This window comes from Dysidea avara, chromosome 8, assembly GCF_963678975.1.
Source record: "Dysidea avara chromosome 8, odDysAvar1.4, whole genome shotgun sequence".
Classification (NCBI taxonomy): domain Eukaryota; kingdom Metazoa; phylum Porifera; class Demospongiae; order Dictyoceratida; family Dysideidae; genus Dysidea; species Dysidea avara.
In genome coordinates this window covers 13,859,126-13,883,215 of record NC_089279.1, presented here as the reverse complement: position 1 = coordinate 13,883,215, position 24,090 = coordinate 13,859,126, and the positions used below count along the sequence as shown (strand labels likewise).

At 38.6% G+C, this 24,090-nt stretch overlaps 1 protein-coding gene across 1 annotated transcript in view; it reads right to left on the bottom strand.

The window, feature by feature from the left end:
- Positions 1–24,090, bottom strand: part of LOC136263016 (uncharacterized) — a 128,442-nt gene that overhangs the window by 42,856 nt on the left and 61,496 nt on the right. Inside the window, exons 20-26 of the mRNA XM_066057455.1 lie at positions 16,007–16,123; positions 15,729–15,947; positions 15,489–15,665; positions 15,139–15,305; positions 14,020–14,074; positions 658–780; positions 463–568 (exon numbers count right to left, since the gene is read on the bottom strand). Of these exons, the coding sequence (XP_065913527.1) occupies positions 463–568; positions 658–780; positions 14,020–14,074; positions 15,139–15,305; positions 15,489–15,665; positions 15,729–15,947; positions 16,007–16,123 (964 nt within the window). The remainder of the gene's footprint in view (positions 1–462; positions 569–657; positions 781–14,019; positions 14,075–15,138; positions 15,306–15,488; positions 15,666–15,728; positions 15,948–16,006; positions 16,124–24,090) is intronic.

The window sequence follows — 24,090 nt, the reverse complement described above, 5'->3', positions numbered from 1 at the left end:
TATGCGCAAGTGACTGGCTAACACTATACCTTGGCTGATGTGCTAATCCATGGTGAACATTTAAAGCTAAATTCTAACATTGTAGACTAATCCAAGTGGAAGTTATGGCTGAGAATGTAAGTGTCTGTAGTTTATTTTCAGTATAGTCACTGTACAGATCGATTACCTTGTTCTTCCTACAGTCTAGCACTATAATTCCAAAACTGCTCATCACAGAAGGCTGAAACTTTAGTGATACATTCCTTGGACATTGCAGATAACGCTGAGAAAATAAACAAATTAATTGTGTGAACAAATCTGGTTTTTGCTGAGACGGTCACATATAAGGATTGGAATTCTAGAAAAAAAGAATCCAAATGCATAACTAGCAGTTTACAAATAAACAATGTATAGACTAACATGGAAGTGTTAACAAAGTTTATTATTTTCAATTAAGGACAGAACTGAAATAATTATAATTACCTGCACATCCGTATACAAGTTCAAGAGTAAAGTTTGAGTTTTTGTTGTTGACAAGGCTTCCATAAGTTCTTTTTATTCTATCCCAAGAAACATCTGGACCATTTTTCTACAAAACATTATTCAAAATATTATTCAAAATAATATTTACATATAAATCTTTAAAGAGAGGAAAGCAAATGAATTCACATGACAGACCTTGTATTCTTTCACGACTACCCAGGGCATCTCATGCAACACTGAGTCAGTGGTCTCAATGTAATTCAAATGAATGGCTGATTCCAACCTTTGTACTTCTTGTGAATGATGGTGTAAAATAACCTGTAAAATAATAATGATAACAAATGTACACTCATCACTATACACATATCAAGACACACGGTAGTGTGTAGTGTGGCCCAAGAAGCCGCCGCGCAACCCCATGAGTATATTGACAGGAAGAAAGAAAACCCAATTTTCGCACCTCCGTAGCTCTGTGCTGCCTTGATGAAACAAGACGAATTTTGCTGTGTACATTCCCTCCAACTTCAGTACTCCACATTCCAAATTTGAGCGAAATCGCTCCAGGCATTCCTGAGATATGCGACTTCAAAAATTGGCTCAGTTTCTTCATTTTTTTTTCTTCTTATTTTTCTTTTTCTTGTCGCACACTTACAAAAACTGCTATAAAACTCGAACGCCATATGCGATTGCCTTGAAATTTGGCACACAGAAGGGGGATATAAAGGCGCATCTGGGTACCAACTTTGGCTGGAATACCATAAACAGGCAAAGAGCTATGAGCGATTATGCACGAAAAGTAACACCAATCTGTTGTCATGCCTACAGGGTAAACCGCGTATGGGAAGAAGTTGAAAATCGGTGGGTGAATAGGTTAACTATTGAACCTCAAACCTTTTGTGGTTTGAAAGAAATCGAGCTAAAAACCAGGAAGATAAAACAACAAAACCAACAGTGTGTAACAATTACGCAACTGAGATTAGCTAATAAAAACGAATACTTGCCACGCCTACCAGATAAACCGCTTGGGGTAATGCTTTGAAATTCACTGTACAGATGGAGTAATCATCTTAGAAAGGCTCTTCAATGGTGTAGAAGAATCAGACTTAAAGGCCACGGAGTTATAACACGAAATCCAACTTGGTGTAGCAAGTGCGAGATCGAGATACTCTAATAGAGCAGTCATCCTAATAGAGCAGTCATCCTAATAGAGCAATCATCCTAATAGAGCAGTCACCCTGAACAGAATTCAAGAGATCAGTTAGAAATAAGTAACCTGTATAGAGATCAGCTACAAACAAATCACCCTGTAGAGAGTTCAGCTACAAACAATTCACCCTCTTCAGACATCAGTTAGAAGACGTTTTCTTGTAGAGAGTTCAGTTACAAACAAATCACCCTGTTGAAAGATCAGCTAGAAGATGTCACCTTGTAGATAGTTCAGTTACAAAGAAACCACCATGTAGAGAATTCAGCTACAAACTAGTGACCCTGTAGATACATCAGCTAGAAGAAGTTACCTTGTAGAGAGTTCAGCTACAAAGAAACCATTCTGTAAAGAGCTCAGCTGCAAACAAATCACCTATACAGAATTCAGCTACAAACAAATCACCCTGTAGAGAGATCAGCTAGAAGAAGTTACCTTGTAGATAGTTCAGCTACAAACAAATCATCCTGTAGAGAGATCAGCTAGAAGAAGTTACCTTGTAGATAGTTCAGCTACAAACAATTCACCCTGTACAGAGCTCAGTTAAAAGAGGTTTCCTTGTAGAGAGTTCAGCTACAAACAAATCACTCTGTAGAGAGATCAGTTAGAAGAAGTTACCTTGTAGATCGTTCAGCTACAAACAATTCACCCTGTAAAGAGATCAGGTAGAAGAAGTTACCTTGTAGAGAGTTCAGCTACAAAGAAACCATCATGTAGAGAATTCAGCCGCAAACAAATCACGTGTAGAGAGTTCAGCTACAAACAAATTTCCCTGTAGAGAGATCAGCTAGAAGAAGTTTCCTTGTAGAGAGTTCTGCTACAAACAAATCACCCTGTAGAAAGATCAGGTAGAAGAAATCACCTTGTAGAGAGTTCAGCTTCAAAGAAACAATCATGTGAGAGTTCAGCTACAAACAAATTGTCCTGTAGAGAGATCAGCTAGAAGAAGTTACCTTGTAGAGAGTTCAGCTACAAAGAAACCATCATGTAGAGAGTTCAGCTACAAACAAATCACAATGTAGAAAGATCAGCTATAGAAGAAATCACCTTGTAGAGAGTTCAGCTACAAAGAAACCATCATGTAGAGAGTTCAGCAACAAACAAATCGTCCTGTAGAGAGATCAACTAGAAGAAATCACCTTGTAGAGAGTTCAGCTTCAAAGAAACAATCATGTGAGAGTTCAGCTACAAACAAATTGTCCAGTAGAGAGATCAGCTAGAAGAAGTTACCTTGTAGAGAGTTCAGCTACAAAGAAATCTCCCTGTAGAGAGATCAGCTAGAAGAAATTACCTTGTAGAGAGTTCAGCTACAAAGAAACCACCATGTAGAGAGTTCAGCTGCAAAGAAATCACCCTGTAGAATATTCTGCCAGAAACAAATTGCCCTGTAGAAAGATCAGTTAGAAGAAGTTACCTTTTAGAGAGTTCAGCTACAAAGAAACCATTCTGTAAAGAGCTCAGCTGCAAACAAATCACCTGTACAGAATTCAGCTACAAACACATCACCCTGTAGAGAGATCAGCTAGAAGAAGTTACCTTGTAGATCGTTCAGCTACAAACAATTCACCCTGTAGAGAGAGCAATTAGAAGAAGTCACCTTGTAGAGTGTTCAGTTACAAAGAAACCACCATGGAGATTTCTGTAATCAATATCTAATCAAAAACAGCCAAGCTGTGAAAAAAGGTGCGGCCCCCATAAAGGCCATGGTGAAAAAAGATGTGAAATCCAAGGTGGCGGCCAAGAAATGGCTGTGATGGTAGGTTAATGGTTACATTTTAATAACAACAATTCAGGTGAATTTGGTGCGAAGACCAAGTGGCACAAAATTCACCTGAATTGCCGTTATTAAAATGTAACCATTAACCTACCATCACAGCCATTTCTTGGCCGCCACCTTGGATTTCACATCTTTTTTCACCATGGCCTTTATGGGGGCCGCACCTTTTTTTACAGCTTGGCTGTTTTTGATTAGATATCACTTCTTTTTGTATTTGTATACTGCAAAGCCGGCCTATGGCTGGCTTTGGGGCTTTTTTAACCCATGTGTTTTTTTCTTTACCACAGGAAGAAGAAAAGAACTTAAAGAAGAATTTTAGTACTTCAATTATTTTTGATTTTATTAGTAATTATATACATATATTTACTACATGCTCATTACTCCCCACAGGATTTTTTTTGCAGCTGATCTCTCTACTGGGTGACTTGAAATGTAGCTGAACTATATACAGGATGGTTTCTTTGTAGCTGAACTCTCTGTAACAGGTGATTTGTTTGCAGCTAAACTCTCTACATGGTGGTGTCTTTATAGCCGAACTCTCTACATGATGGTTTCTTTGTAGCTGAACTCTCTATAAGGTGACTTCGTCTAGCTGAACTCTCTACAGGGTGATTTTTTTGTAGCTGAACTCTCTGCAGGATGATTTGTTTGCAGCTGAACTCTCTACATGATGATTTCTTTGTAGCTGAACTCTCTACAAGGTGACTTCGTCCAGTTGATCTCTCTACGGGGTGATTTGTTTCTAGCTGAACTCTCTCTGCAGGTGAATTGTTTGCAGCTAAACTCTCTACATGGTGGTTTCTTTGTAGCTGAACTCTCTACAAGGTAACTTCTTCTCTACAGGGTGATTTGTTGTAGTTGAATTCTCTACAAGGTGGTTTGTATGAGGCTGAACTCTCTACATGGCGGTTTCTTTGTAGCTGAACTCTCTACAGAGTGATTTGTTTGCAGCTGAACTCTCTACATGATGGTTTCTTTGTAACTGAACACTCTACAAGGTGACTTCTTCTAGCATGATCTTTCTACAGGGTGAATTGTTGTAGCTGAACTATCTACAAGGTAACTTCTTCTAGCTGATCTCTATACAGGGTGATTTGTTTGTAGTTGAATTCTGTACAGGTGGTTTCTTTGTAGCTGAACTCTGTACATGATGGTTTCTTTGTAGCTAAACTCTTTACAAGGTGACTTCTTCTAGCTGAACTCTCTACGGGGTAATTTCTTTGTAGCTGAACTCTCTACATGATGGTTTCTTTGTAAATGAACTCTCTACAAGGTGAATTCTTCTACCTGATCTCTCTACAGGGTGATTTGTTTGTAACTGAACTTTGTACAAGTGCGTTTTTGTGGGTGATCTCACTGCAGGTTGATTTGTTTGTAGCTGAACTCACTAAAGGGTGATTTTGCTTGTAGCTGAACTCCTTGCATTGTATCTAGTTTGTAGCTGATCTCTCTACAGGGTGATTTGTTTGTAGCTGATCTCTCTACAAGTTGATTTGTGTGTAGCTGATCTCTCTGCAGGTTGACTAATTTGCAGCCGATCTCTCTACAAGGTAATTTGTTTGTAGCTGAACTGTCTATAAAGTGATTTATTTGTAGCTGATCTCTCTGCAGGTTGATTTGTTTTAGATGAACTCTCTACAGGATGATTTACTTGTAGCTGAACTCCTTACATTGTGACTAGTTTCTAGCTGATCTCTCTACAGGGTGATTTGTTTGTAGCTGATCTCTCTACAAGTTGATTTGTGTGTAGCTGATCTTTCTACTGGTTGATTTGTTTGTAGCCGATCTCTCTACAGGGTAATTTGTTTGTAGCTGAACTCTGTACAAGGTGCTTTTTTGTAAGTGATCTCACTACAGGTTGATTTGTTTGTAGCTGAACTCACTAAAGGGTGATTTGCTTGTAGCTGAACTCCTTACATTGTGTCCAGTTTCTAGCTGATCTCTCTACAGTGTGATTTGTTTGTAACTGAATTCTCTATAAGGTGATTTATTTGTAGCTGAACTCCTTACATTGTGTGTAGTTTCTAGCTGATCTCTCTACAGGGTGATTTGTTTGTAATTGATCTCTCTACAAGTTGATTTGTGTGTAGCTGATCTCTCTGCAGGTTGATTTGTTTGTAGCTGATCTCTCCATAGGGTAATTTGTTTGTAGCTGAACTCTCTATAAGGTGATTTGTTTGTAGTTGATCTCTCTGCAGGTTGATTTGTTTTAGCTGAACTCTCTACAGGCTGATTTGTTTGTAGCCGATCTCTCTACAGGGTAATTTGTTTGTAGCTGAACTCTCTACAAGTTGATTTGTGTGTAGCTGATCTCTCTGCAGGTTGATTTGTTTGTAGCCGATCTCTCTACAGGGTGATATTTTTGTAGCTGACCTCTCTTCAGGGTGATTTGTTTCTAGCTGATCTCTCTACAGGGTGATTTTTTGTAGCTGACCTCTCTTCAGGGTGATTTGTTTCTAGCTGATTGCTCTACAGGTTGATTTGTTTGTAGATGAACTCTCTACAGGGTAATTTGCTTGTAGCTGAACTCCTTACTTTGTGTCTAGTTTGTAGCTGATCTCTCTACAGGGTGATTTGTTTGTAGCTGAACTCCTTACATTGTGTGTAGTTTCTAGCTGATCTCTCTACAGGGTGATTTGTTTGTAGCTGATCTCTCTACAAGTTGATTTGTGTGTATATAGCTGATCTCTCTGCAGGTTGATTTGTTTGTAGCCGATCTCTCTACAGGTAATCTGTTTGTAGCTGAACTCTCTATAAGGTGATTTGTTTGTAGCTGATCTCTCTGCAGGTTGATTTGTTTTAGCTGAACTCTCTACAGGGTGATTGCTTGTAGCTGAAGTCCTTACATTGTGTCTAGTTTCTAGCTGATGTCTATACAGGGTGATTTTTTGTAGCTGAACTCTCTTCAGGGTGATTTGTTTCTAGCTGATCTCTCTACAGGTAGATTTGTGTTGATTTGTTCATTGCTGATCGCTCTAAAGGTAATTGATTTGTTGCAGTTGAACACCCTGCAAAGTGTTTTGTTTGTAGCTGATCACTCGACAGGGTAATTTGTTTGTAGCTGAACTCTCTCCACAGTGACTTGTGTGTAGCTGAATTCTGTGTAACTGAATTCTCTAGAGAGTGACTTAATTGTAGCTGAATTCTCTACACAGTGCATGACTTGTTTATAGCTGAACTTTCTTCAGTGTGACTTGTAATGTTCTGAATCTCTATAGTGGTATATTTGCTTAACTCTCCACATGGTGACTGTCTTCTTGCTAAACTGTCTATAAGATTAACTGTTTGCAGCTGAACTCCCTACAGAATAACTTGTGATGTAATAAAATTCTGTAATGGAGTAAATAAATTAGCCGAATGCTCTATTAGGGTGACTGTTCTATTAGAGTATCTCGATCTCGCATTTGCTACACGGAGTTGGCTTTCGAATCATAACTCAGTGGTTTGTAATCCGATTCTTCTGTACTACTGCAAGGACTTTCTATGAAGATTATTCCAGCTATACACCGATTTTCAGCTCATTGTTCTAAGCGGTTTGCCTAGTAGGCGTGAAAACTAATACTTTTTTATTCATAAAAATCGATCGCGTAATTGTGACACAGGTTGGGTTTTGTGTCATATCTCCGTGGTCTTTATCTCGATTCCTTTCAAACCACCAAAAGGCACTCCTACGATGGTTACTCCATCTACATAGCAATTTTCAACTGATTCCATGAAGCGGTTTACCCTGTAGGCGTGACAACAAATCGATCTTGTTTTACGCGAATAATCGGTCACAACTCCTGAACCATTCATCGGATTTGTACCAAATTTGATGCTAGGATTCGCCTTTGGACTCCCTTTCTGTGTGCCAAATTTCAAGGCGATCGGAGTACGCGTTTGCTTGTTATAGCAATTTTTGCAAGTGTGCGAAAAGACGAAGAAGAAAAAAAAAACGAAGAAAAAAAAACGAAACTTTGGCAGCTCGTATCTCGGAAATGGCTGGAGCGATTTCTTTCAAATTTGGAATGTAGACTCCCTTGGCTGGCGGGCAACTGTGTAGCAAATTTGGTTCCAATCAGATAGGTGATCACCGAGATACAAAGGTGTGAAAATGACGTTTTCGTTCTTCCTGTCAATATACTCACGGTGTGGCGCGCCAGCTTCTTGGGCCGCACGACACACTACCGTGTGTCTTGATATGTGACCGGATTTGCGAAAAGGGGTCTTCCACACACATCCAATTCCGTAAACGTTGGAGACCATAACTCAGTGTTCAAGTAACATATTAACCTGAAAATTTCACCATGTATTCAGCTATAGTGGTGCTCACCACCACCCAGATGTCAAGGCAATAGCTCTTTCCAATCTGAAGTTATCAATTGTCAAAGTTGGCAAATTGGATGTGTGTGGAAGACCCCTTTTCACAAATCTGGTCACATATGTATTATATATATATACCACTTTAGCGTGGGCGTTCAAAGGCGCCACTCGGTGTTTAACTCGCATATTGCCCGGGCAATATCAAGATATTGCCCGGGCAATATCATGGGAAAGCGGTTTGCCAATGACTTTGATACCCAGCCAGTTCAAAGAATTGATGCGCTTTGACTCGTTATATTGAGCGACATAGAGCTTTGTATTGTGGGACTCAGTTTTGTAGAGGTTGCTAAGCTTAGTACATAGGCTAAGATAGAGTAGTTGGTTGTTACTAAAGGATAATGAAGGCACAAAATAATTGTTTGGGCGATTGTGGATGCGTATTTCTACCCACCGCGTATCAACCTTTGAACAGACCATGGAACAGCAAAGCTACTACTGCTACGTTGAAATAGGTTAGTAACTTACAGTTCTAAGTACTTAACTTAATCTAATCCAAAACAGCCAAGCTGTAAAAAAAGTGTGCGGCCCTCAGAAAGGCTATGGTGAAAAAAGATGTGAAATCCAAGGTGGTGGCCAAGAAATGGCTGTGATGGTAGGTTAATGGTAAAAATTTTAATAATGACAATTCTGGTAAATTTTGTGAAGCGGCACAAAAATTCACCTGAATTGTCGTTATTAAAATTTTTACCATTAACCTACCATCACAGCCATTTCTTGGCCGCCACCTTGGATTTCACATCTTTTTTCACCATAGCCTTTCTGAGGGCCGCACACTTTTTTTACAGCTTGGCTGTTTTGGATTAGATTTCATTTCTTTTTGTATTTGTATACCCCAAAGCTGGCCTATGGCCAGCTTTGGGACTTTTTTAACCTATGTTTTTTTTTTCTTTACTACAGGAAGAAGTAAAGATGAAGTAGATATACTTTAAATATTTTATCAGTAAATGTACAAATTATATATATAATACATATGTGACCGGATTTGTAAAAAGGGGCCTTCCACACACATCCAATTTGCCAACTTTGACAATTGATAGCTTCAGATTGGAAAGAGCTATTGCCTTGAAATTTGGGCAGTGGTGATTTCTTTGCAGCTGAACTCTCCACATGATGGTTTCTTTGTAGCTGAACTCTCTACAAGGCAATTTCTTCTAGCTGATCTCTCTACAGGGAGATTTGTTTGTAGCTGAATTCTGTACAGGTGATTTGTTTGCAGCTGAGCTCTTTACAAAATGGTTTCTTTGTAGCTGAACTCTCTACAAAGTAACTTCTTCTAACTGATCTTTCTACAGGGTGATTTGTTTGTAGCTGAACTATCTACAATGTAATTTCTTCTAGCTGATCTCTCTACAGGGTGATTTGTTTGTAGCTGAATTCTGTACAGGTGATTTGTTTGCAGCTGAGCTCTTTACAAAATGGTTTCTTTGTAGCTGAACTCTCTACAAAGTAACTTCTTCTAACTGATCTTTCTACAGGGTGATTTGTTTGTAGCTGAACTATCTACAAGGTAATTTCTTCTAGCTGATCTCTCTACAGGGTGATTTGTTTGTAGCTGAATTCTGTACAGGTGATTTGTTTGCAGCTGAGCTCTTTACAGAATGGTTTCTTTGTAGCTGAACTCTCTAAAAGGTAACTTCTTCTAACTGATCTTTCTACAGGGCAATTTGTTTGTGGCAGAATTTTATACAGGGTGATTTCTTTGCAGCTGAACTCTCTACATGGTGGTTTCTTTGTAGCTGAACTCTCTACAAAGTAATTTCTTCTAGCTGATCTCTCTACAGGGTGATTTGTTTGTAGTTGAATTCTGTACAGGTGATTTGTTTGCAGCTGAGCTCTTTACAGAATAGTTTCTTTGTAGCTGAACTCTCTACAAGGTAACTTTTCTAGCTGATGTCTCTACAAGGTGGCTAGTTTGTAGCTGAACTCTCTACATGGTGGTTTCTTTGTAACTGAACTTTCTACAAGTTGACTTTTTCTAGCTGATTTTTCAATAGGGTGATTTGTTTGTAGCTTCACTCTCTACAAGGTAACTTCTTCTAGCTGATCTCTCTACAGGGAGATTTGTTTGTAGCTGAACTCTCTACAGGTGATTTGTTTGAAGCTGCACTTTCTAAATGATGGTTTCTTTGTAGCTGAACTCTCTACAAGTTAACTTCTTCTAGCTGATCTCTCTACAGGGTGATTTGTTTGTAGCTGAATTCTGTACAGGTGATTTGTTTGCAGCTGAGCTCTTTACAGAATGGTTTCTTTGTAGCTGAACTCTCTACAAGGTAACTTTTCTAGCTGATGTCTCTACAAGGTGGCTAGTTTGTAGCTGAACTCTCTACATGGTGGTTTCTTTGTAACTGAACTTTCTACAAGGTGACTTCTTCTAGCTGATTTTTCAATAGGGTGATTTGTTTGTAGCTTCACTCTCTACAAGGTAACTTCTTCTAGCTGATCTCTCTATAGGGAGATTTGTTTGTAGCTGAACTCTCTACAGGTGATTTGTTTGAAGCTGAACTTTCTAAATGATGGTTTCTTTGTAGCTGAACTCTCTACAAGTTAACTTCTTCTAGCTGATCTCTCTACAGGGTGATTTGTTTGCAGCTGAGCTCTTTACAGAATGGTTTCTTTGTAACTGAACTTTCTACAAGGTGACTTCTACAAGCTGATTTTTCAATAGGGTGATTTGTTTGTAGCTTCACTCTCTACAAGGTAACTTCTTCTAGCTGATCTCTCTACAGGGTGATTTGTTTGTAGCTGAATTCTGTACAGATGATTTGTTTGCAGCTGAGCTCTTTACTACAGAATGGTTTCTTTGTAGCTGAACTCTCTAAAAGGTAACTTCTTCTAACTGATCTTTCTACAGGGCAATTTGTTTGTGGCAGAATTTTCTACAGGGTGATTTCTTTGCAGCTGAACTCTCTACATGGTGGTTTCTTTGTAGCTGAACTCTCTACAAGGTAACTTCTTCTAGCTGATCTCTCTACAGGGTGATTTGTTTGTAGCTGAATGATCTACAAGGTAACTTCTTCTAGCTGATCTCTCTACAGGGTGGTTTCTTTGTAGCTGAACTCTCTAAAAGGTAACTTCATCTAACTGATCTTTCTACAGGGCAATTTGTTTGTGGCTGTATTTTCTACAGGGTGATTTGTTTGCAGCTGAACTCTCTACATGGTGGTTTCTTTGTAGCTGAACTCTCTACAAAGTAATTTCTTCTAGTTGATCTCTCTACAGGGTGATTTGTTTGTAGCTGAATTCTGTACAGGTGATTTGTTTGCAGCTGAGCTCTTTACAGAATGGTTTCTATGTATCTGAACTCTTTACAAGGTAACTTCTTCTAGCTGATGTCTCTACAGGGTCACTAGTTTGTAAATGAATTCTCTACATGGTGGTTTCTTTGTAACTGAACTCTCTACGAGGTAACTTCTTCTAGCTGATCTTTCTATAGGGTGACTTGTTTGTAAACGAATTCTCTACATGGTGGTTTCTTTGTATCTGAACTCTCTACATTGTGGTTTCTTTGTAGCTGAACTCTACAAGGTGATTTCTTCTAGCTGAATTATCTCTTTCTATAGTTGCATGAATTCCCTACAAGGTAACTTCTTCTAGCTGATCTCTCTACAGGGTGAATTGTTTGTGGCTGATCTCTCTACAGGTTGGCTTGTTTGTAGCTGATCTCTATACAGGTTACTTGTTTCTAGCTGATCTCTTGAATTCTCTTCGGGTGACTGCTCTATTAGGATGACTGCTCTATTAGGATGACTGCTCTATTAGAGTATCTCGATCACGCACTTGCTACACTAAGTTGGATTTCGTGTTATAACTCCGTGGTTTTAAGTCTGATTCTTCTACACCATTGAAGAGCCTTTCTAAGATGATAACTCCATCTGTACAGCGATTTTCAAAGCATTACCCCAAGCGGTTTACCTGGTAGGCGTGGCAAGCAGTCGTTTTTTATTAGCTAATCTCGATTGCGTAATTGTTACACACTGTTGGTTTTTTCGTTGTATCTTCCTGGTTTTTAGCTCGATTTCTTTCAAACCACAAAAGGTTTGAGGTTCAATAGTTAACCTATTCACCCACCGATTTTCAGCTTCTTCCCATACGCGGTTTACCCTGTAGGCCTGACAACATATTGGTGTTAATTTTCGTGAATAATCGCTCATAACTCTTTGCCTGTTTATCGTATTCCAGCCAAAGTTGGTACCGAGATGCGCCTTTATATACCCCTTCTGTGTGCCAAATTTCAAGGCAATCGGATATGGCGTGCGAGTTTTATAGCAGTTTTTGTAAGTGTGCGACAAGAAAAAGAAAAATAAGAAGAAGAAGAAGAAAAAAAAAAACGAAGAAACTGAGCCAATTTTTGAAGTCGCATATCTCGGAAACGCGCGAAGCGATTTCGCTCAAATTTGGAATGTGGAGTGCTGCAGTTGGGGGGCATATCCACAGCAAAAATCGTCTTGTTTCATCAAGGAAGCACAGAGCTACGGAGGTGCGAAAATTGCGTTTTCTTTCTTCCTGTCAATATACTCACGGGTGTTACGCGCCGGCTTCTTGGGCCGCACGACACACTACCGTGTGTCTTGATATAATAACTTACTTACTGTCCCAATAGCGAAGTTAGTTGGCTTAACTTAGTACAAAAATGATAACAATATAAACTCCATCCCACAATCGCAAGTTTTCTAACATTGCGTGTTGAAGCATAGTAACGTATTAATGACGTTTTAACGTATGGACAACGTTTTGATGGCTATTAGCCCACGCTATTAAAACCACAATCGATCTTCAGATGCTACTGTATAAAACAAATGGGATGAGTTCTCATTAGTTCTTTCACCTATTAGGTGAGTGCGCCCCAAGTGATATATATCACTTGTACCATGGCTGCTTGGGATTTTGCTGACATATACACCCGCAGCCCTCGGGCCTGCGGCCCTCGTGCTTTGGGTGTATATATCAGCAAAATCCCTCGCAGCCATGGTATAACTATAACATAATTTGTACATTTACTGATAAAATATTTAAAGTACATCTACTTCATCTTTTCTTCTTCCTGTAGTAAAGAAAAAAAAACATAGGTTAAAAAAGTCCCAAAGCTGGCCATAGGCCGGCTTTGGGGTATACAAATACAAAAAGAAATGAAATCTAATCCAAAACAGCTAAGCTGTAAAAAAAGTGTGCGGCCCTCAGAAAAGCTATGGTGAAAAAAGATGTGAAATCCAAGGTGGCGGCCAAGAAATGGCTGTGATGGTAGGTTAATGGTAAAAATTTTAATAACAACAATTCAGGTGAATTTTTGTGCCACATCACAAAATCTACCTGAATTGTCATTATTAAAATTTTTACCATTAACCTACCATCACAGCCATTTCTTGGCCGCCACCTTGGATTTCACATCTTTTTTCACCATAGCCTTTCTGAGGGCCGCACACTTTTTTTACAGCTTAGCTGTTTTGGATTAGATATGTATAACCACAATAAAATGGTAATGTAAATTAGGGGTGTATCAATATACCAATACATATTGTATCGGTGGTTGATATGGAGACCTTTGCCAATATCAGTTGGTCTAATATAGCCACCAAAACCGATACGATGTACCGATATAAACTGAATAGTCTTTGCCATGGTTGAGCCACATTATACCCTCTGTTATACAGCAAACAAGGCTGGGTAAACAGCAATTTTATATATACTTGAAAAGAAGCACTACGCCATGAGAAGTCATAGAAATATACACATAGCAAACATCCATTGTTACAATACTTACCAACCATACAACAAATGATCATAGTGGAGAGCTATAAAAAGCAACTATGGGATGAATAAACTAGAAACATGGCTTGAAACAACCAGCCATCTTTACAAGATATTAAAATACGGAGTAATGCGGACTCATCTTGGTGGGAGCATGCATTAAAATATTTAGTGGGTGCTTCATTGTCTGGGTTGTTAATTGAGACCACACCACCGCAGGCACTCAAGCATTACCAGTGATTGTTAACACTGTGAACTGCTTACTAAGTGTATCTTATGACAAGAAAATAAAATGTTAAAGTTCCCTAGTTTCCTCCAATCTAAATGAATACCTACACTTTATTATATTGGTATATCGGATCGGTGTCAATGTTCAGACTCAGTATATTGGTTAATATCGGATCGGTTTATAATTTCTCTATCGGTACACCTCTAATGTAAATGCTAAGCAACAGAATGGCACACTTACTTCTTGAAGCTTGTAAGGAAGTTTATTGACTTCCAGGATGGTAAAAGTTTGACGTCTACAAACAAGATAAAAAAAAAACATTATTACAATGAAGTACAGGTACATATATTATTAAAAGTATATTACAAGTACATGCAGTGTACACTTTGAAAGGTGAATTGGTTGGATGCTAAAAGTAAGTATTTCCCTTACATCAAATCATTTTATAAGGATGTGTAAAAGATGGCTTAGGTAATACATAGGTATTACCTAGCTGCTATGTCATGTCATAGCAGCCAGGTGACATGACATAATATTTTTAAACTAGGTGCATAACCACAGCTGCATGGCCTTCGGCCAGCTGTGGGCGTGCACCTGGTTTACTGAAACTGTTTTCTGAAAAACGTGTGTGCGTTTGTATGTATATATGTACGTATGTATGTATGTATGTGTTTGTTTGTATAGTTGTTTGTCTTTCCGCACCCACGTGAGCAAAGTGGCTTATGCTAAAAGCAGCCTGTATGTGAGAAATGAAGGTGGCACAGAACCAGTATAAACCTTCCTAGTAGTTAAGCTTTAGTATTGAGGCGGTCTATATTTGTACCAGTTTGAAAACAGGTGAAGTGAGTTCCCGAATGGCTTTTACAACAGACTATATGGGCATAAAACAACTGAAAAACAACATATCTGGCCCACAATGAATGAATTCCTTCAAAGAGAAAGTGGGCGTGTCACATAGTACTTGTGCAATCAAAAAATGATAGGCAGCCTCAAGGCTTTTTCTAAACAATTTGTGTGAGAAAACACGATAGACACATTATAAAACAGTTGAAAAGATACACAAATTTGTGACTTAAAGTGGCTTGTTATAGTTATGCTTTGTTAGCAGTGCATAGCAACATAATTACTAAATAACAAAATAATTTATGAATTATGAAATATGCTAAATTACAGTTTTTACAAATCTAATTATCTAGCTGAATTAATAATAGATGGCTGATTAAATGCCTATTTAGTTAGTATTAACTGCATGGGTGCCTGGTTTAGAAGTAGCATACATCAACTTGTTTATATACAGAAAGAATCAAGGGAGATGGATGGTGTATTATATTGGTAATATTCAGATAGTTACACACTTACCTAAATGTATAAGCTCTGTGTAAAAACAGTCTCAAGTCTTCTTCGGTAGAGTCTTCACTACAATGGAACACTTCATAGGATTCAGGTACTCCATCATAGATTTCAACAAGTAGACGAACTAATTGTCCATTGTTATAATTTGGAGCATAACGGACAATCTCCTGGAACTGTATGTGGAAAATAAATTACAAAATTCCTGCTTTAGATTTCAAGAAATTACACAGGAATTAAAGCACTCAAGAACATAAAACTTGTGAGAGTGGTTCACAGAAGAAACATGACAGGATGTTCATTGCATAGAAGGCATTGCATAGAAGATGCATGTAAGTTTGTTACAACAATTCACTTACAGGCAACAACTCTTTTCCTCCAATTACTGTTCTGGGTTGAGATCTGCTGTATAAAAAGTACTTAGTCACAGAGCTATCACTGCATAAGTGTCTCAAGTATTTTCCAACATATTCTACTGGTGCTTCATTTGAAAATGACATTGTAACTTCAGTGTCCATAATAACATCCCTAGAATTCTATACACAGACACATACATACGTATAAGTTATTGGTATGCATAGAAAATTAGTTTTTCATACCTGCACAGCTACTTTTAATTTTTTTGCAGTTTCACTATCATTTTTAAACAGAACCCCAATCTCCTGCATCATTTCATTAACAGAAAAGTCTCCTGATGTCAAAATGTCATGAAAGGAAAGAATTTTAGAGACACTGAAAAACATCAACTTATCATAAGTTTTGTATAAGTTTCTGATTGTAGTTATCCATTTTTTAAGTTTATTATCTGTATCATTAACCTGTAGTAAATACGTAGCACATATGAACAAAATGTTCTTCACATTGTGCAGGTACATACTGTTTCCTTAGCATCTTCAAGTTTATCATTGCATCGAATAATATCTGTTTTCTTGAGATAACCTGGATGTCCCAGATCCCTTAGTTTTAACATGGTGCGATATAAAGTTTGAGCAGTCTAAAAGAAAAGTGATCCTATCACAAAGTAATTGACTATATTGCTTGATTACATATTTCTAATGGTACAAGAGGTGAATTTATGTGAAGTGCATGCAACAGTGGGTCTGAGGACCATGGACCAAAGCCTACTGGGGCCAAACTTTCATAAAATTATATTAATTTTAACAAGTACACAAAAAAATTGGAATTTTCCACTAGAGCAGGACTATAGCACATCAATAAAAAGTACAGAAACAAGCTGGAATAGTGCACGATATTAAATCACAGTAAAACAATAAGAAGTGTTATTGTGCACCCCAGTTATATCAAGACACACGGTAGTGTGTCATGCAGCCCAAGAAGCCGGCACACTACACCGTGAGATATTGAAAGGGAGAAAAAAAAAGCGATTTTCACGCCTATGTACCTCTGTGATCTCTTATCCAATTGGAACCACATTTGCTACAAAAGTGCCGTCCAGGAAGGGAAGTCCACATACCAAATTTGAAGAAAATCGCTCCAGTCATTTCCGAGATACGAGCGACCAAAATTTCATTTTAATTGTTTCGTTTTTTTCTTCTTCATTTTGCACACTTCACAACATCCGCCATAAAACACCAAAGCATGCACCAATTGGGCTGAAATTTGGCATACTTAGAGGGCTCATTAAAGCAGATCTCAGCACCACATTTGGTAGGAATCCGATGAAGATTTACGGAGTTATGGCCAATTATTTGCATAAAATAAGGTTGAACTTTTGTCACGTCCACAGGGTAAACTGCTTGGAGGAATGAGTTAAAAATTGCTGTGTAGATGGAATAACCATCGTTGGAGTGTCTTTTTGTGGTTTGAAAGGAATCGAGATAAAAACCATGGAGATATGACACAAAACTCAACCTGTGTCACAATTATGTGATCGAATTTTATGAACAAAAAAAACTATTAGTTTTCACACCTACCAGGCAAACCGCTTAAAGCAATGAGCTGAAAATAGGTGTGTAGCTGGAATGATTATCATAGAAAGTCCTTGCAGTAGTACAGAAGGAGCGGGGCTACAAACCACCTAGTTATGATTTGAAAGCGAACTACGTGTAGCAAAACCAAGATCAAGATACTCTAATAGAACAGTCACCCTAATAGAGCATTCAGCTGCCTTATAGAACAGTCACCATGCAACTACAAATAAATCACTCTAAAGATTCAGACCATTACTAGTGCTCTGCGATATACCGGTAATACCGTTTATCATGAAAAATTATCATGACCGATTATCATACTGTGACAGCCTTTGACAACCGATATATCAAAATACTGGTATATCGATGAATACCAGTATAGGATTGCTTTTAACCCAGCCTTTGGTGTTTAATTACCCAATTTGTTGATGGTTTAGCAGACACACCCTAAACAAAAACTTGAGGTTCTCACATTACAGCACATGTCTACTTGTACTGAACTATATACTTTTTAGTTTTTTGGATGCATACTGCTTCATACCAGGAGCTCATCGAGTCCGTAGGACGAGGGAGCATGTAACTCCGCATACTCACAACGTAAACAGCAAAATTCAAACAAGGCGGACTTTTCTTAACATAGTATATTCCTTATATAGTAAAGGTTGTATCGTAGGGTAAAGAATTACGTAATAATCATGCCACAAATATGCAGCGCCTGGATTAATTCGTGAAAGAAAGGAATGGCAAGGAAGGAAACGTCGAGGAAAAGGCTTAACTAACGGAGTGAAATAGTGACAAGATGTTTTGGAGACTGCTAGGAAACATTCTTGCTTACCACGTAATGTAAGTGGGTCGGCTATCAGTCCACGGCGGCAGCACAGAGTATCTGCAGTAAATACTGACGGAATCAAGTTTCATCGCTCACTGCTGGAGCAAGAAGACTACAGTATAACTATTGTGCCAGTAGTAATAGGTTTAGCAAGCATGCGCGGTATGTGTTTATCCTTATACGGTTATTGTTTAAATTACTATTAATAAATTGCGACGCCATGTTTGAATTTCGCCGTTTATGGAGTTACATGCTCCCTCGTCCTACGGACTCGATGAGTTCCTGTTCATACTAGGCCCAATAAACATTGCAATAGTTACAATAACGATCTAACTACGTATATATCAATATACCATGATGTTTCCTGTTACTAATACCGTGTATTCAAATTTCAATACCGCCGAGCACTAACCATTACAAGTCACCCTGTAGGTTGAAACCAATTCACCCTGTAGAGAGTTCAGCCACAAACAAATCACCTTGTACAGTGTTCAGCTACAAGCAATTAAGTCACCCTGTAGAGAGCTCAGCTAGAAAAACTCACTTGCAGAGAGATCAGCTACAAACAAGTCACCCTGTAAAGAATTCAGCTGCAAATAAATCACCCTAGTGATATCAGATAGAAACAACTCACCCTGTAGAAAGATCAGCTACAAACAACTCACCCTGTAGAAAGATCAGCTACAAACAAATCTCCCCATAGAGATTTCAGCTACAAACAAAATAATTTCCCTGTAGAAAATTTAGTTACAAACAAACCACCCTGTAGATAGATCATCAAGACACAAGTCACCATGTAGAGAAATTAGCTAGAAATGATTTACCCTGCATGCAGAGAACCAAGTCACCATGTGGAGAGTTCAGCTACAAACAAATCACCCTAGTAGATCAGCTAGAAACAAGTCACCCTGTAGAGAGATCAGCTGGAAATAATTTAGCCTGTAAAGAAATCAGCTAGAAACCAGTCACCATGTAGAGAGATCAACTACAAAATGTTACTCTGTAGAGACATCAGGTAGAAATAAGCCAAAGATCAGGTAGAACCAAGTAACCATGTAGAGAGTTCAGCTGCAAACAAGTCACCCTGTAGAGAGTTCTGGTAAGAGTTCTGGCAGAAACTAGTCACCCTGTACAGAGATCAGCCACAACGAAACTACCCTGTAGAGAATTCAGCTGCAAACTAGCGACAGTATAGAGATCAGCTACAAAACAAGTAACCCAGCAGACTACAAACAAGTCACCCTATAGAGATCTCATCTACAAATAAATCACCCTGCAGACAGTCAGTTACAAACAAGTCACCTTGTAGAGAGTCCATGCAGCTACAAAAAATCATCCTGTAATAGATCACCCTGTAGAGAGTTCAGCTACACTGAAACCATCCTGTAAAGAGTTTATCTACAAACAAGTTTCCCTATAGAGAGATTAGCTAGAAAACAAGTCATCCTGTAGAGAGCTCAGTTACAAACAGATCACCCTGTAGAGAGTCCAGCTGCAAACAAACCACCCTGTAGAGAGATCAGATAGAAACTAGACAAAATGTAGAGAGTTCATAGGCCGGATTTGGGGTATACAAATACAAAAAGAAGTGATATCTAATCAAAAACAGTCAAGCTGTAAAAAAAAGGGTGTGGCCCCTAAAAGTTCATGGTGAAAAAGATGTGAAATCCAAGGTGGTGACCAAGAAATGGCTGTAATTGTAGGTTAATGGTAAAAAATTTAATAACAACAATTCAGGTGAATTTGGTGCCGCTTGGTCTTGACACCAAATTCACTTGAGTTATTAAATTTTTACCATTAACCTACCATCACAGCCATTTCTTGGCCACCACCTTGGATTTCACTTTTTTTTCACCATGGCCTTTTTGGGGGCTGCACCTTTTTTTACAGCTTGACTGTTTTTGATTAAATATAAATTATCATCTGAAAAGTGAATTATCCATTACGCTTCATTGTCGGTTATGTTCAACCCACTACACAGCAGTATGAATCAAGAACTGTTCGAAAAGCACCACTGCAATCAAAGTAGCTACTATGAAAAATACGGATGATTTCTGTTACAAAGGGAAGCCATCCCATGCTACCACCAAATAGACACTTTGTTCTCAGCAAAGATGAATGGGACACACAGGAGGACACTGGTAAGTCAATGAAGAATGTATTGTACGTACTGTGGTATGCCAAAAGCCACCTTTCGGGCCAAAGCCTGTAGCCTTAGCCATTATCGAGTTACGCTTGTCTGAAGGAATCAGTCAGTCAGTTACTCAGTCAGTAGAAAATTCCGTTAAATAATTTAAAAAAAAAAAAACATTCCGTAGCAACTTGTTCAAAGCATTTCGGGTTGATCTGAAGGCTTGTTTTGCTTAGTTTTGCCTGACCAATACTGCCTCATCATCGTCTGGGAAAAGTGAGGCTGGTTTTTGGATGAAATTTTTTTCATGGTCCACGCCTACTCCTATGTGGTCCCTACTACACAGTACTATCGTACTGTATGATAATATTACATATTTTTTAGCTGTTAAGGCATATCACCTTGTATTATATATCTAATCAAAAACAGCCAAGCTGTGAAAAAAGGTGCGGCCCCCAAAAAGGCCATGGTGAAAAAAGATGTGAAATCCAAGGTGGCGGCCAAGAAATGGCTGTGATGGTAGGTTAATGGTTACATTTTAATAACGACAATTCAGGTGAATTTTGTGCCGCTTGGTCTTGGCACCAAATTTACCTGAATTGTCGTTATTAAAATGTAACCATTAACCTACCATCACAGCCATTTCTTGGCCGCCACCTTGGATTTCACATCTTTTTTCACCATGGCCTTTTTGGGGGCCGCACCTTTTTTCACAGTTTGGCTGTTTTTGATTAGATATCACTTCTTTTTGTATTTGTATTTTTAACCCATGTGTTTTTTTCTTTACTACAGGAAGAAGAAAAGAACTTAAAGAAGAATTTTAGTACTTCAATTATTTTTGATTTTATTAGTAATTATACAAATTATATACATATATTTATTACATGCCCATTATTCCCCACAGGATATTTTTTTGCAGCTGATCTCTCTACTGGGTGACTTGAAATGTAGCTGAACTATATACAGGATGGTTTCTTTGTAGCTGAACTCTCTACAAGGTAACCTCTTCTAGCTGGTCTCTCTACAGGGTATTTTGTTTCTAGCTGAACTCTCTACAGGTGATTTGTTTGCAGCTAAACTCTCTACATGGTAGTGTCTTTGTAGCCAAACTCTCTACATGATGGTTTCTTTGTAGCTGAACTCTCTATAAGGTGACTTCATCTAGCTGAACTCTCTACAGGGTGATTTTTTTGTAGCTGAACTCTCTGCAGGGTGATTTGTTTGCAGCTGAACTCTCTACATGATGGTTTCTTTGTAGCTGAACTCTCTACAAGGTGACTTCGTCCAGCTGAACTCTCTACAGGTGATTTGTTTGCAGCTAAACTCTCTACATGGTGGTTTCTTTGTAGCTGAACTCCCTACATTATGGTTGCTTTGTAGCTACAAGGTAACTTCTTCTCTACAGGGTGATTTGTTGTAGTTGAATTCTCTACAAGGTGGTTTGTATGAGGCTGAACTCTCTACATGGCGGTTTCTTTGTAGCTGAACTCTCTACAGAGTGATTTGTTTGCAGCTGAACTCTCTACATGATAGTTTCTTTGCAACTGAACACTCTACAAGGTTACTTCTTCTAGCTGATCTTTCTACAGGGTGAATTGTTGTAGCTGAACTATCTACAAGGTAACTTCTTCTAGCTGATCTCTATACAGGGTAATTTGTTTGTAGTTGAATTCTGTACAGGTGGTTTCTTTGTAGCTGAACTCTGTACATGATGGTTTCTTTGTAGCTGAACTCTTTACAAGGTGACTTCTTCTAGCTGAACTCTCTACGGGGTAATTTCTTTGTAGCTGAACTCTCTATATGATGGTTTCTTTGTAACTGAACTCTCTACAAGGTAACTTCTTCTAGCTGATCTTTCTACTGGGTGATTTGTTTGCAGCTGAACTCTCTACATGGTGGTTTCTTTGTTGCTGAACTCTCTACAAGGTGAATTCTTCTACCTGATACAGGGTGATTTGTTTGTAACTAAACTCTGCACAAGTGCGTTTTTGTGGGTGATCTCACTGCAGGTTGATTTGTTTGTAGCTGAACTCACTAAAGGGTGATTTTGCTTGTAGCTGAACTCCTTGCATTGTATCTAGTTTCTAGCTGATCTCTCTACAGGGTGATTTGTTTGTAGCTGATCTCTCTACAAGTTGAATTGTGTGTAGCTGATCTCTCTGCAGGTTGATTTGTTTGTAGCCAATCTCTCTACAAGGTAATTTATTTGTAGCTGAACTGTCTAAAACGTGATTTGTTTGTAGCTGATCTCTCTGCAGGTTGATTTGTTTTAGCTGAACTCTCTACAGGGTGATTTGTTTGTAGCTGATCTCTCTACAAGTTGATTTGTGTGTAGCTGATCTCTCTGCAGGTTGATTAATTTGCAGCCGGTCTCTCTACAAGGTAATTTGTTTGTAGCTGAACTGTCTGTAAAGTGATTTATTTGTAGCTGATCTCTCTGCAGGTTGATTTGTTTTAGCTGAACTCTCTACAGGGTGATTTACTTGTAGCTGAACTCCTTACATTGTGTCTAGTTTCTAGCTGATCTCTCTACAGGGTGATTTGTTTGTAGCTGATCTCTCTACAAGTTGATTTGTGTGTAGCTGATCTTTCTACTGGTTGATTTGTTTGTAGCCGATCTCTCTACAGGGTAATTTGTTTGTAGCTGAACTCTGTACAAGGTGCTTTTTTGTAGGTGATCTCACTGCAGGTTGATTTGTTTGTTGCTGAACTCACTAAAGGGTGATTTGCTTGTAGCTGAACTCCTTACATTGTGTCTAGTTTCTAGCTGATCTCTCTACAGGGTAATTTGTTTGTAGCTGAACTCTCTATAAGGTGATTTGTTTGCAGCTGAACTCTTTACATGGTGGTTTCTTTGTTGCTGAACTCTCTACAGGGTGTTTTGCTTGTAGCTTATCTCTCTACAGGTTGATTTGTGTATAACTGATCTCTATACAAGCTGATTTGTTTGTAGCTGAATTCTCTGCAAAGTGTTTTGTTTGTAGCTGACCTCTCTTCAGGGTGATTTGTTTCTAGCTGATCTCTCTACAGGGTGGTTTTTTTTGTAGCTGACCTCTCTTCAGGGTGATTTGTTTCTAGCTGATCAATCTACAGGTTGGTTTGTTTGTAGCTGAACTTTCTACACGGTGATTTGCTTGTAGCTGAACTCCTTACATTGTGTCTAGTTTCTAGCTGATCTCTTTACAGGGTGATTTGTTTGTAGCTGATCTCTCTACAAGTTGAATTGTGTGTAGCTGATCTCTCTGCAGGTTGATTTGTTTGTAGCCAATCTCTCTACAAGGTAATTTATTTGTAGCTGAACTGTCTAAAACGTGATTTGTTTGTAGCTGATCTCTCTGCAGGTTGATTTGTTTTAGCTGAACTCTCTACAGGGTGATTTATTTGTAGCTGAACTCCTTACATTGTGTGTAGTTTCTAGCTGATCTCTCTACAGGGTGATTCGTTTGTAGTTGATCTCTCTACAAGTTGATTTGTGTGTAGCTGATCTCTCTGCAGGTTGATTTGTTTGTAGCCGATCTCTCTATAGGGTAATTTGTTTGTAGCTGAACTCTCTATAAGGTGATTTGTTTGTAGTTGATCTCTCTGCAGGTTGATTTGTTTTAGCTGAACTCTCTACAGGCTGATTTGTTTGTAGCCGATCTCTCTACAGGGTAATTTGTTTGTAGCTGAACTCTCTACATGGTGGTTTCTTTGTTGCTGAACTCTCTACAGGGCGTTTTGCTTGTAGCTGATCTCTCTACAGGGTAATTTGTTTGTAGCTGATCTCTCTACAGGGTGATTTTTTTGTACGGAGCTGACCTCTCTTCAGGGTGATTTGTATTTTTGTAGCTGACCTCTCTTCAGGGTGATTTGTTTCTAGCTGATTGCTCTACAGGTTGATTTGTTTGTAGATGAACTCTCTACAGGGTAATTTGCTTGTAGCTGAACTCCTTACTTTGTGTCTAGTTTGTAGCTGATCTCTCTACAGGGTGATTTGTTTGTAGCTGAACTCCTTACATTGTGTGTAGTTTCTAGCTGATCTCTCTACAGAGTGATTTGTTTGTAGCTGATCTCTCTACAAGTTGATTTGT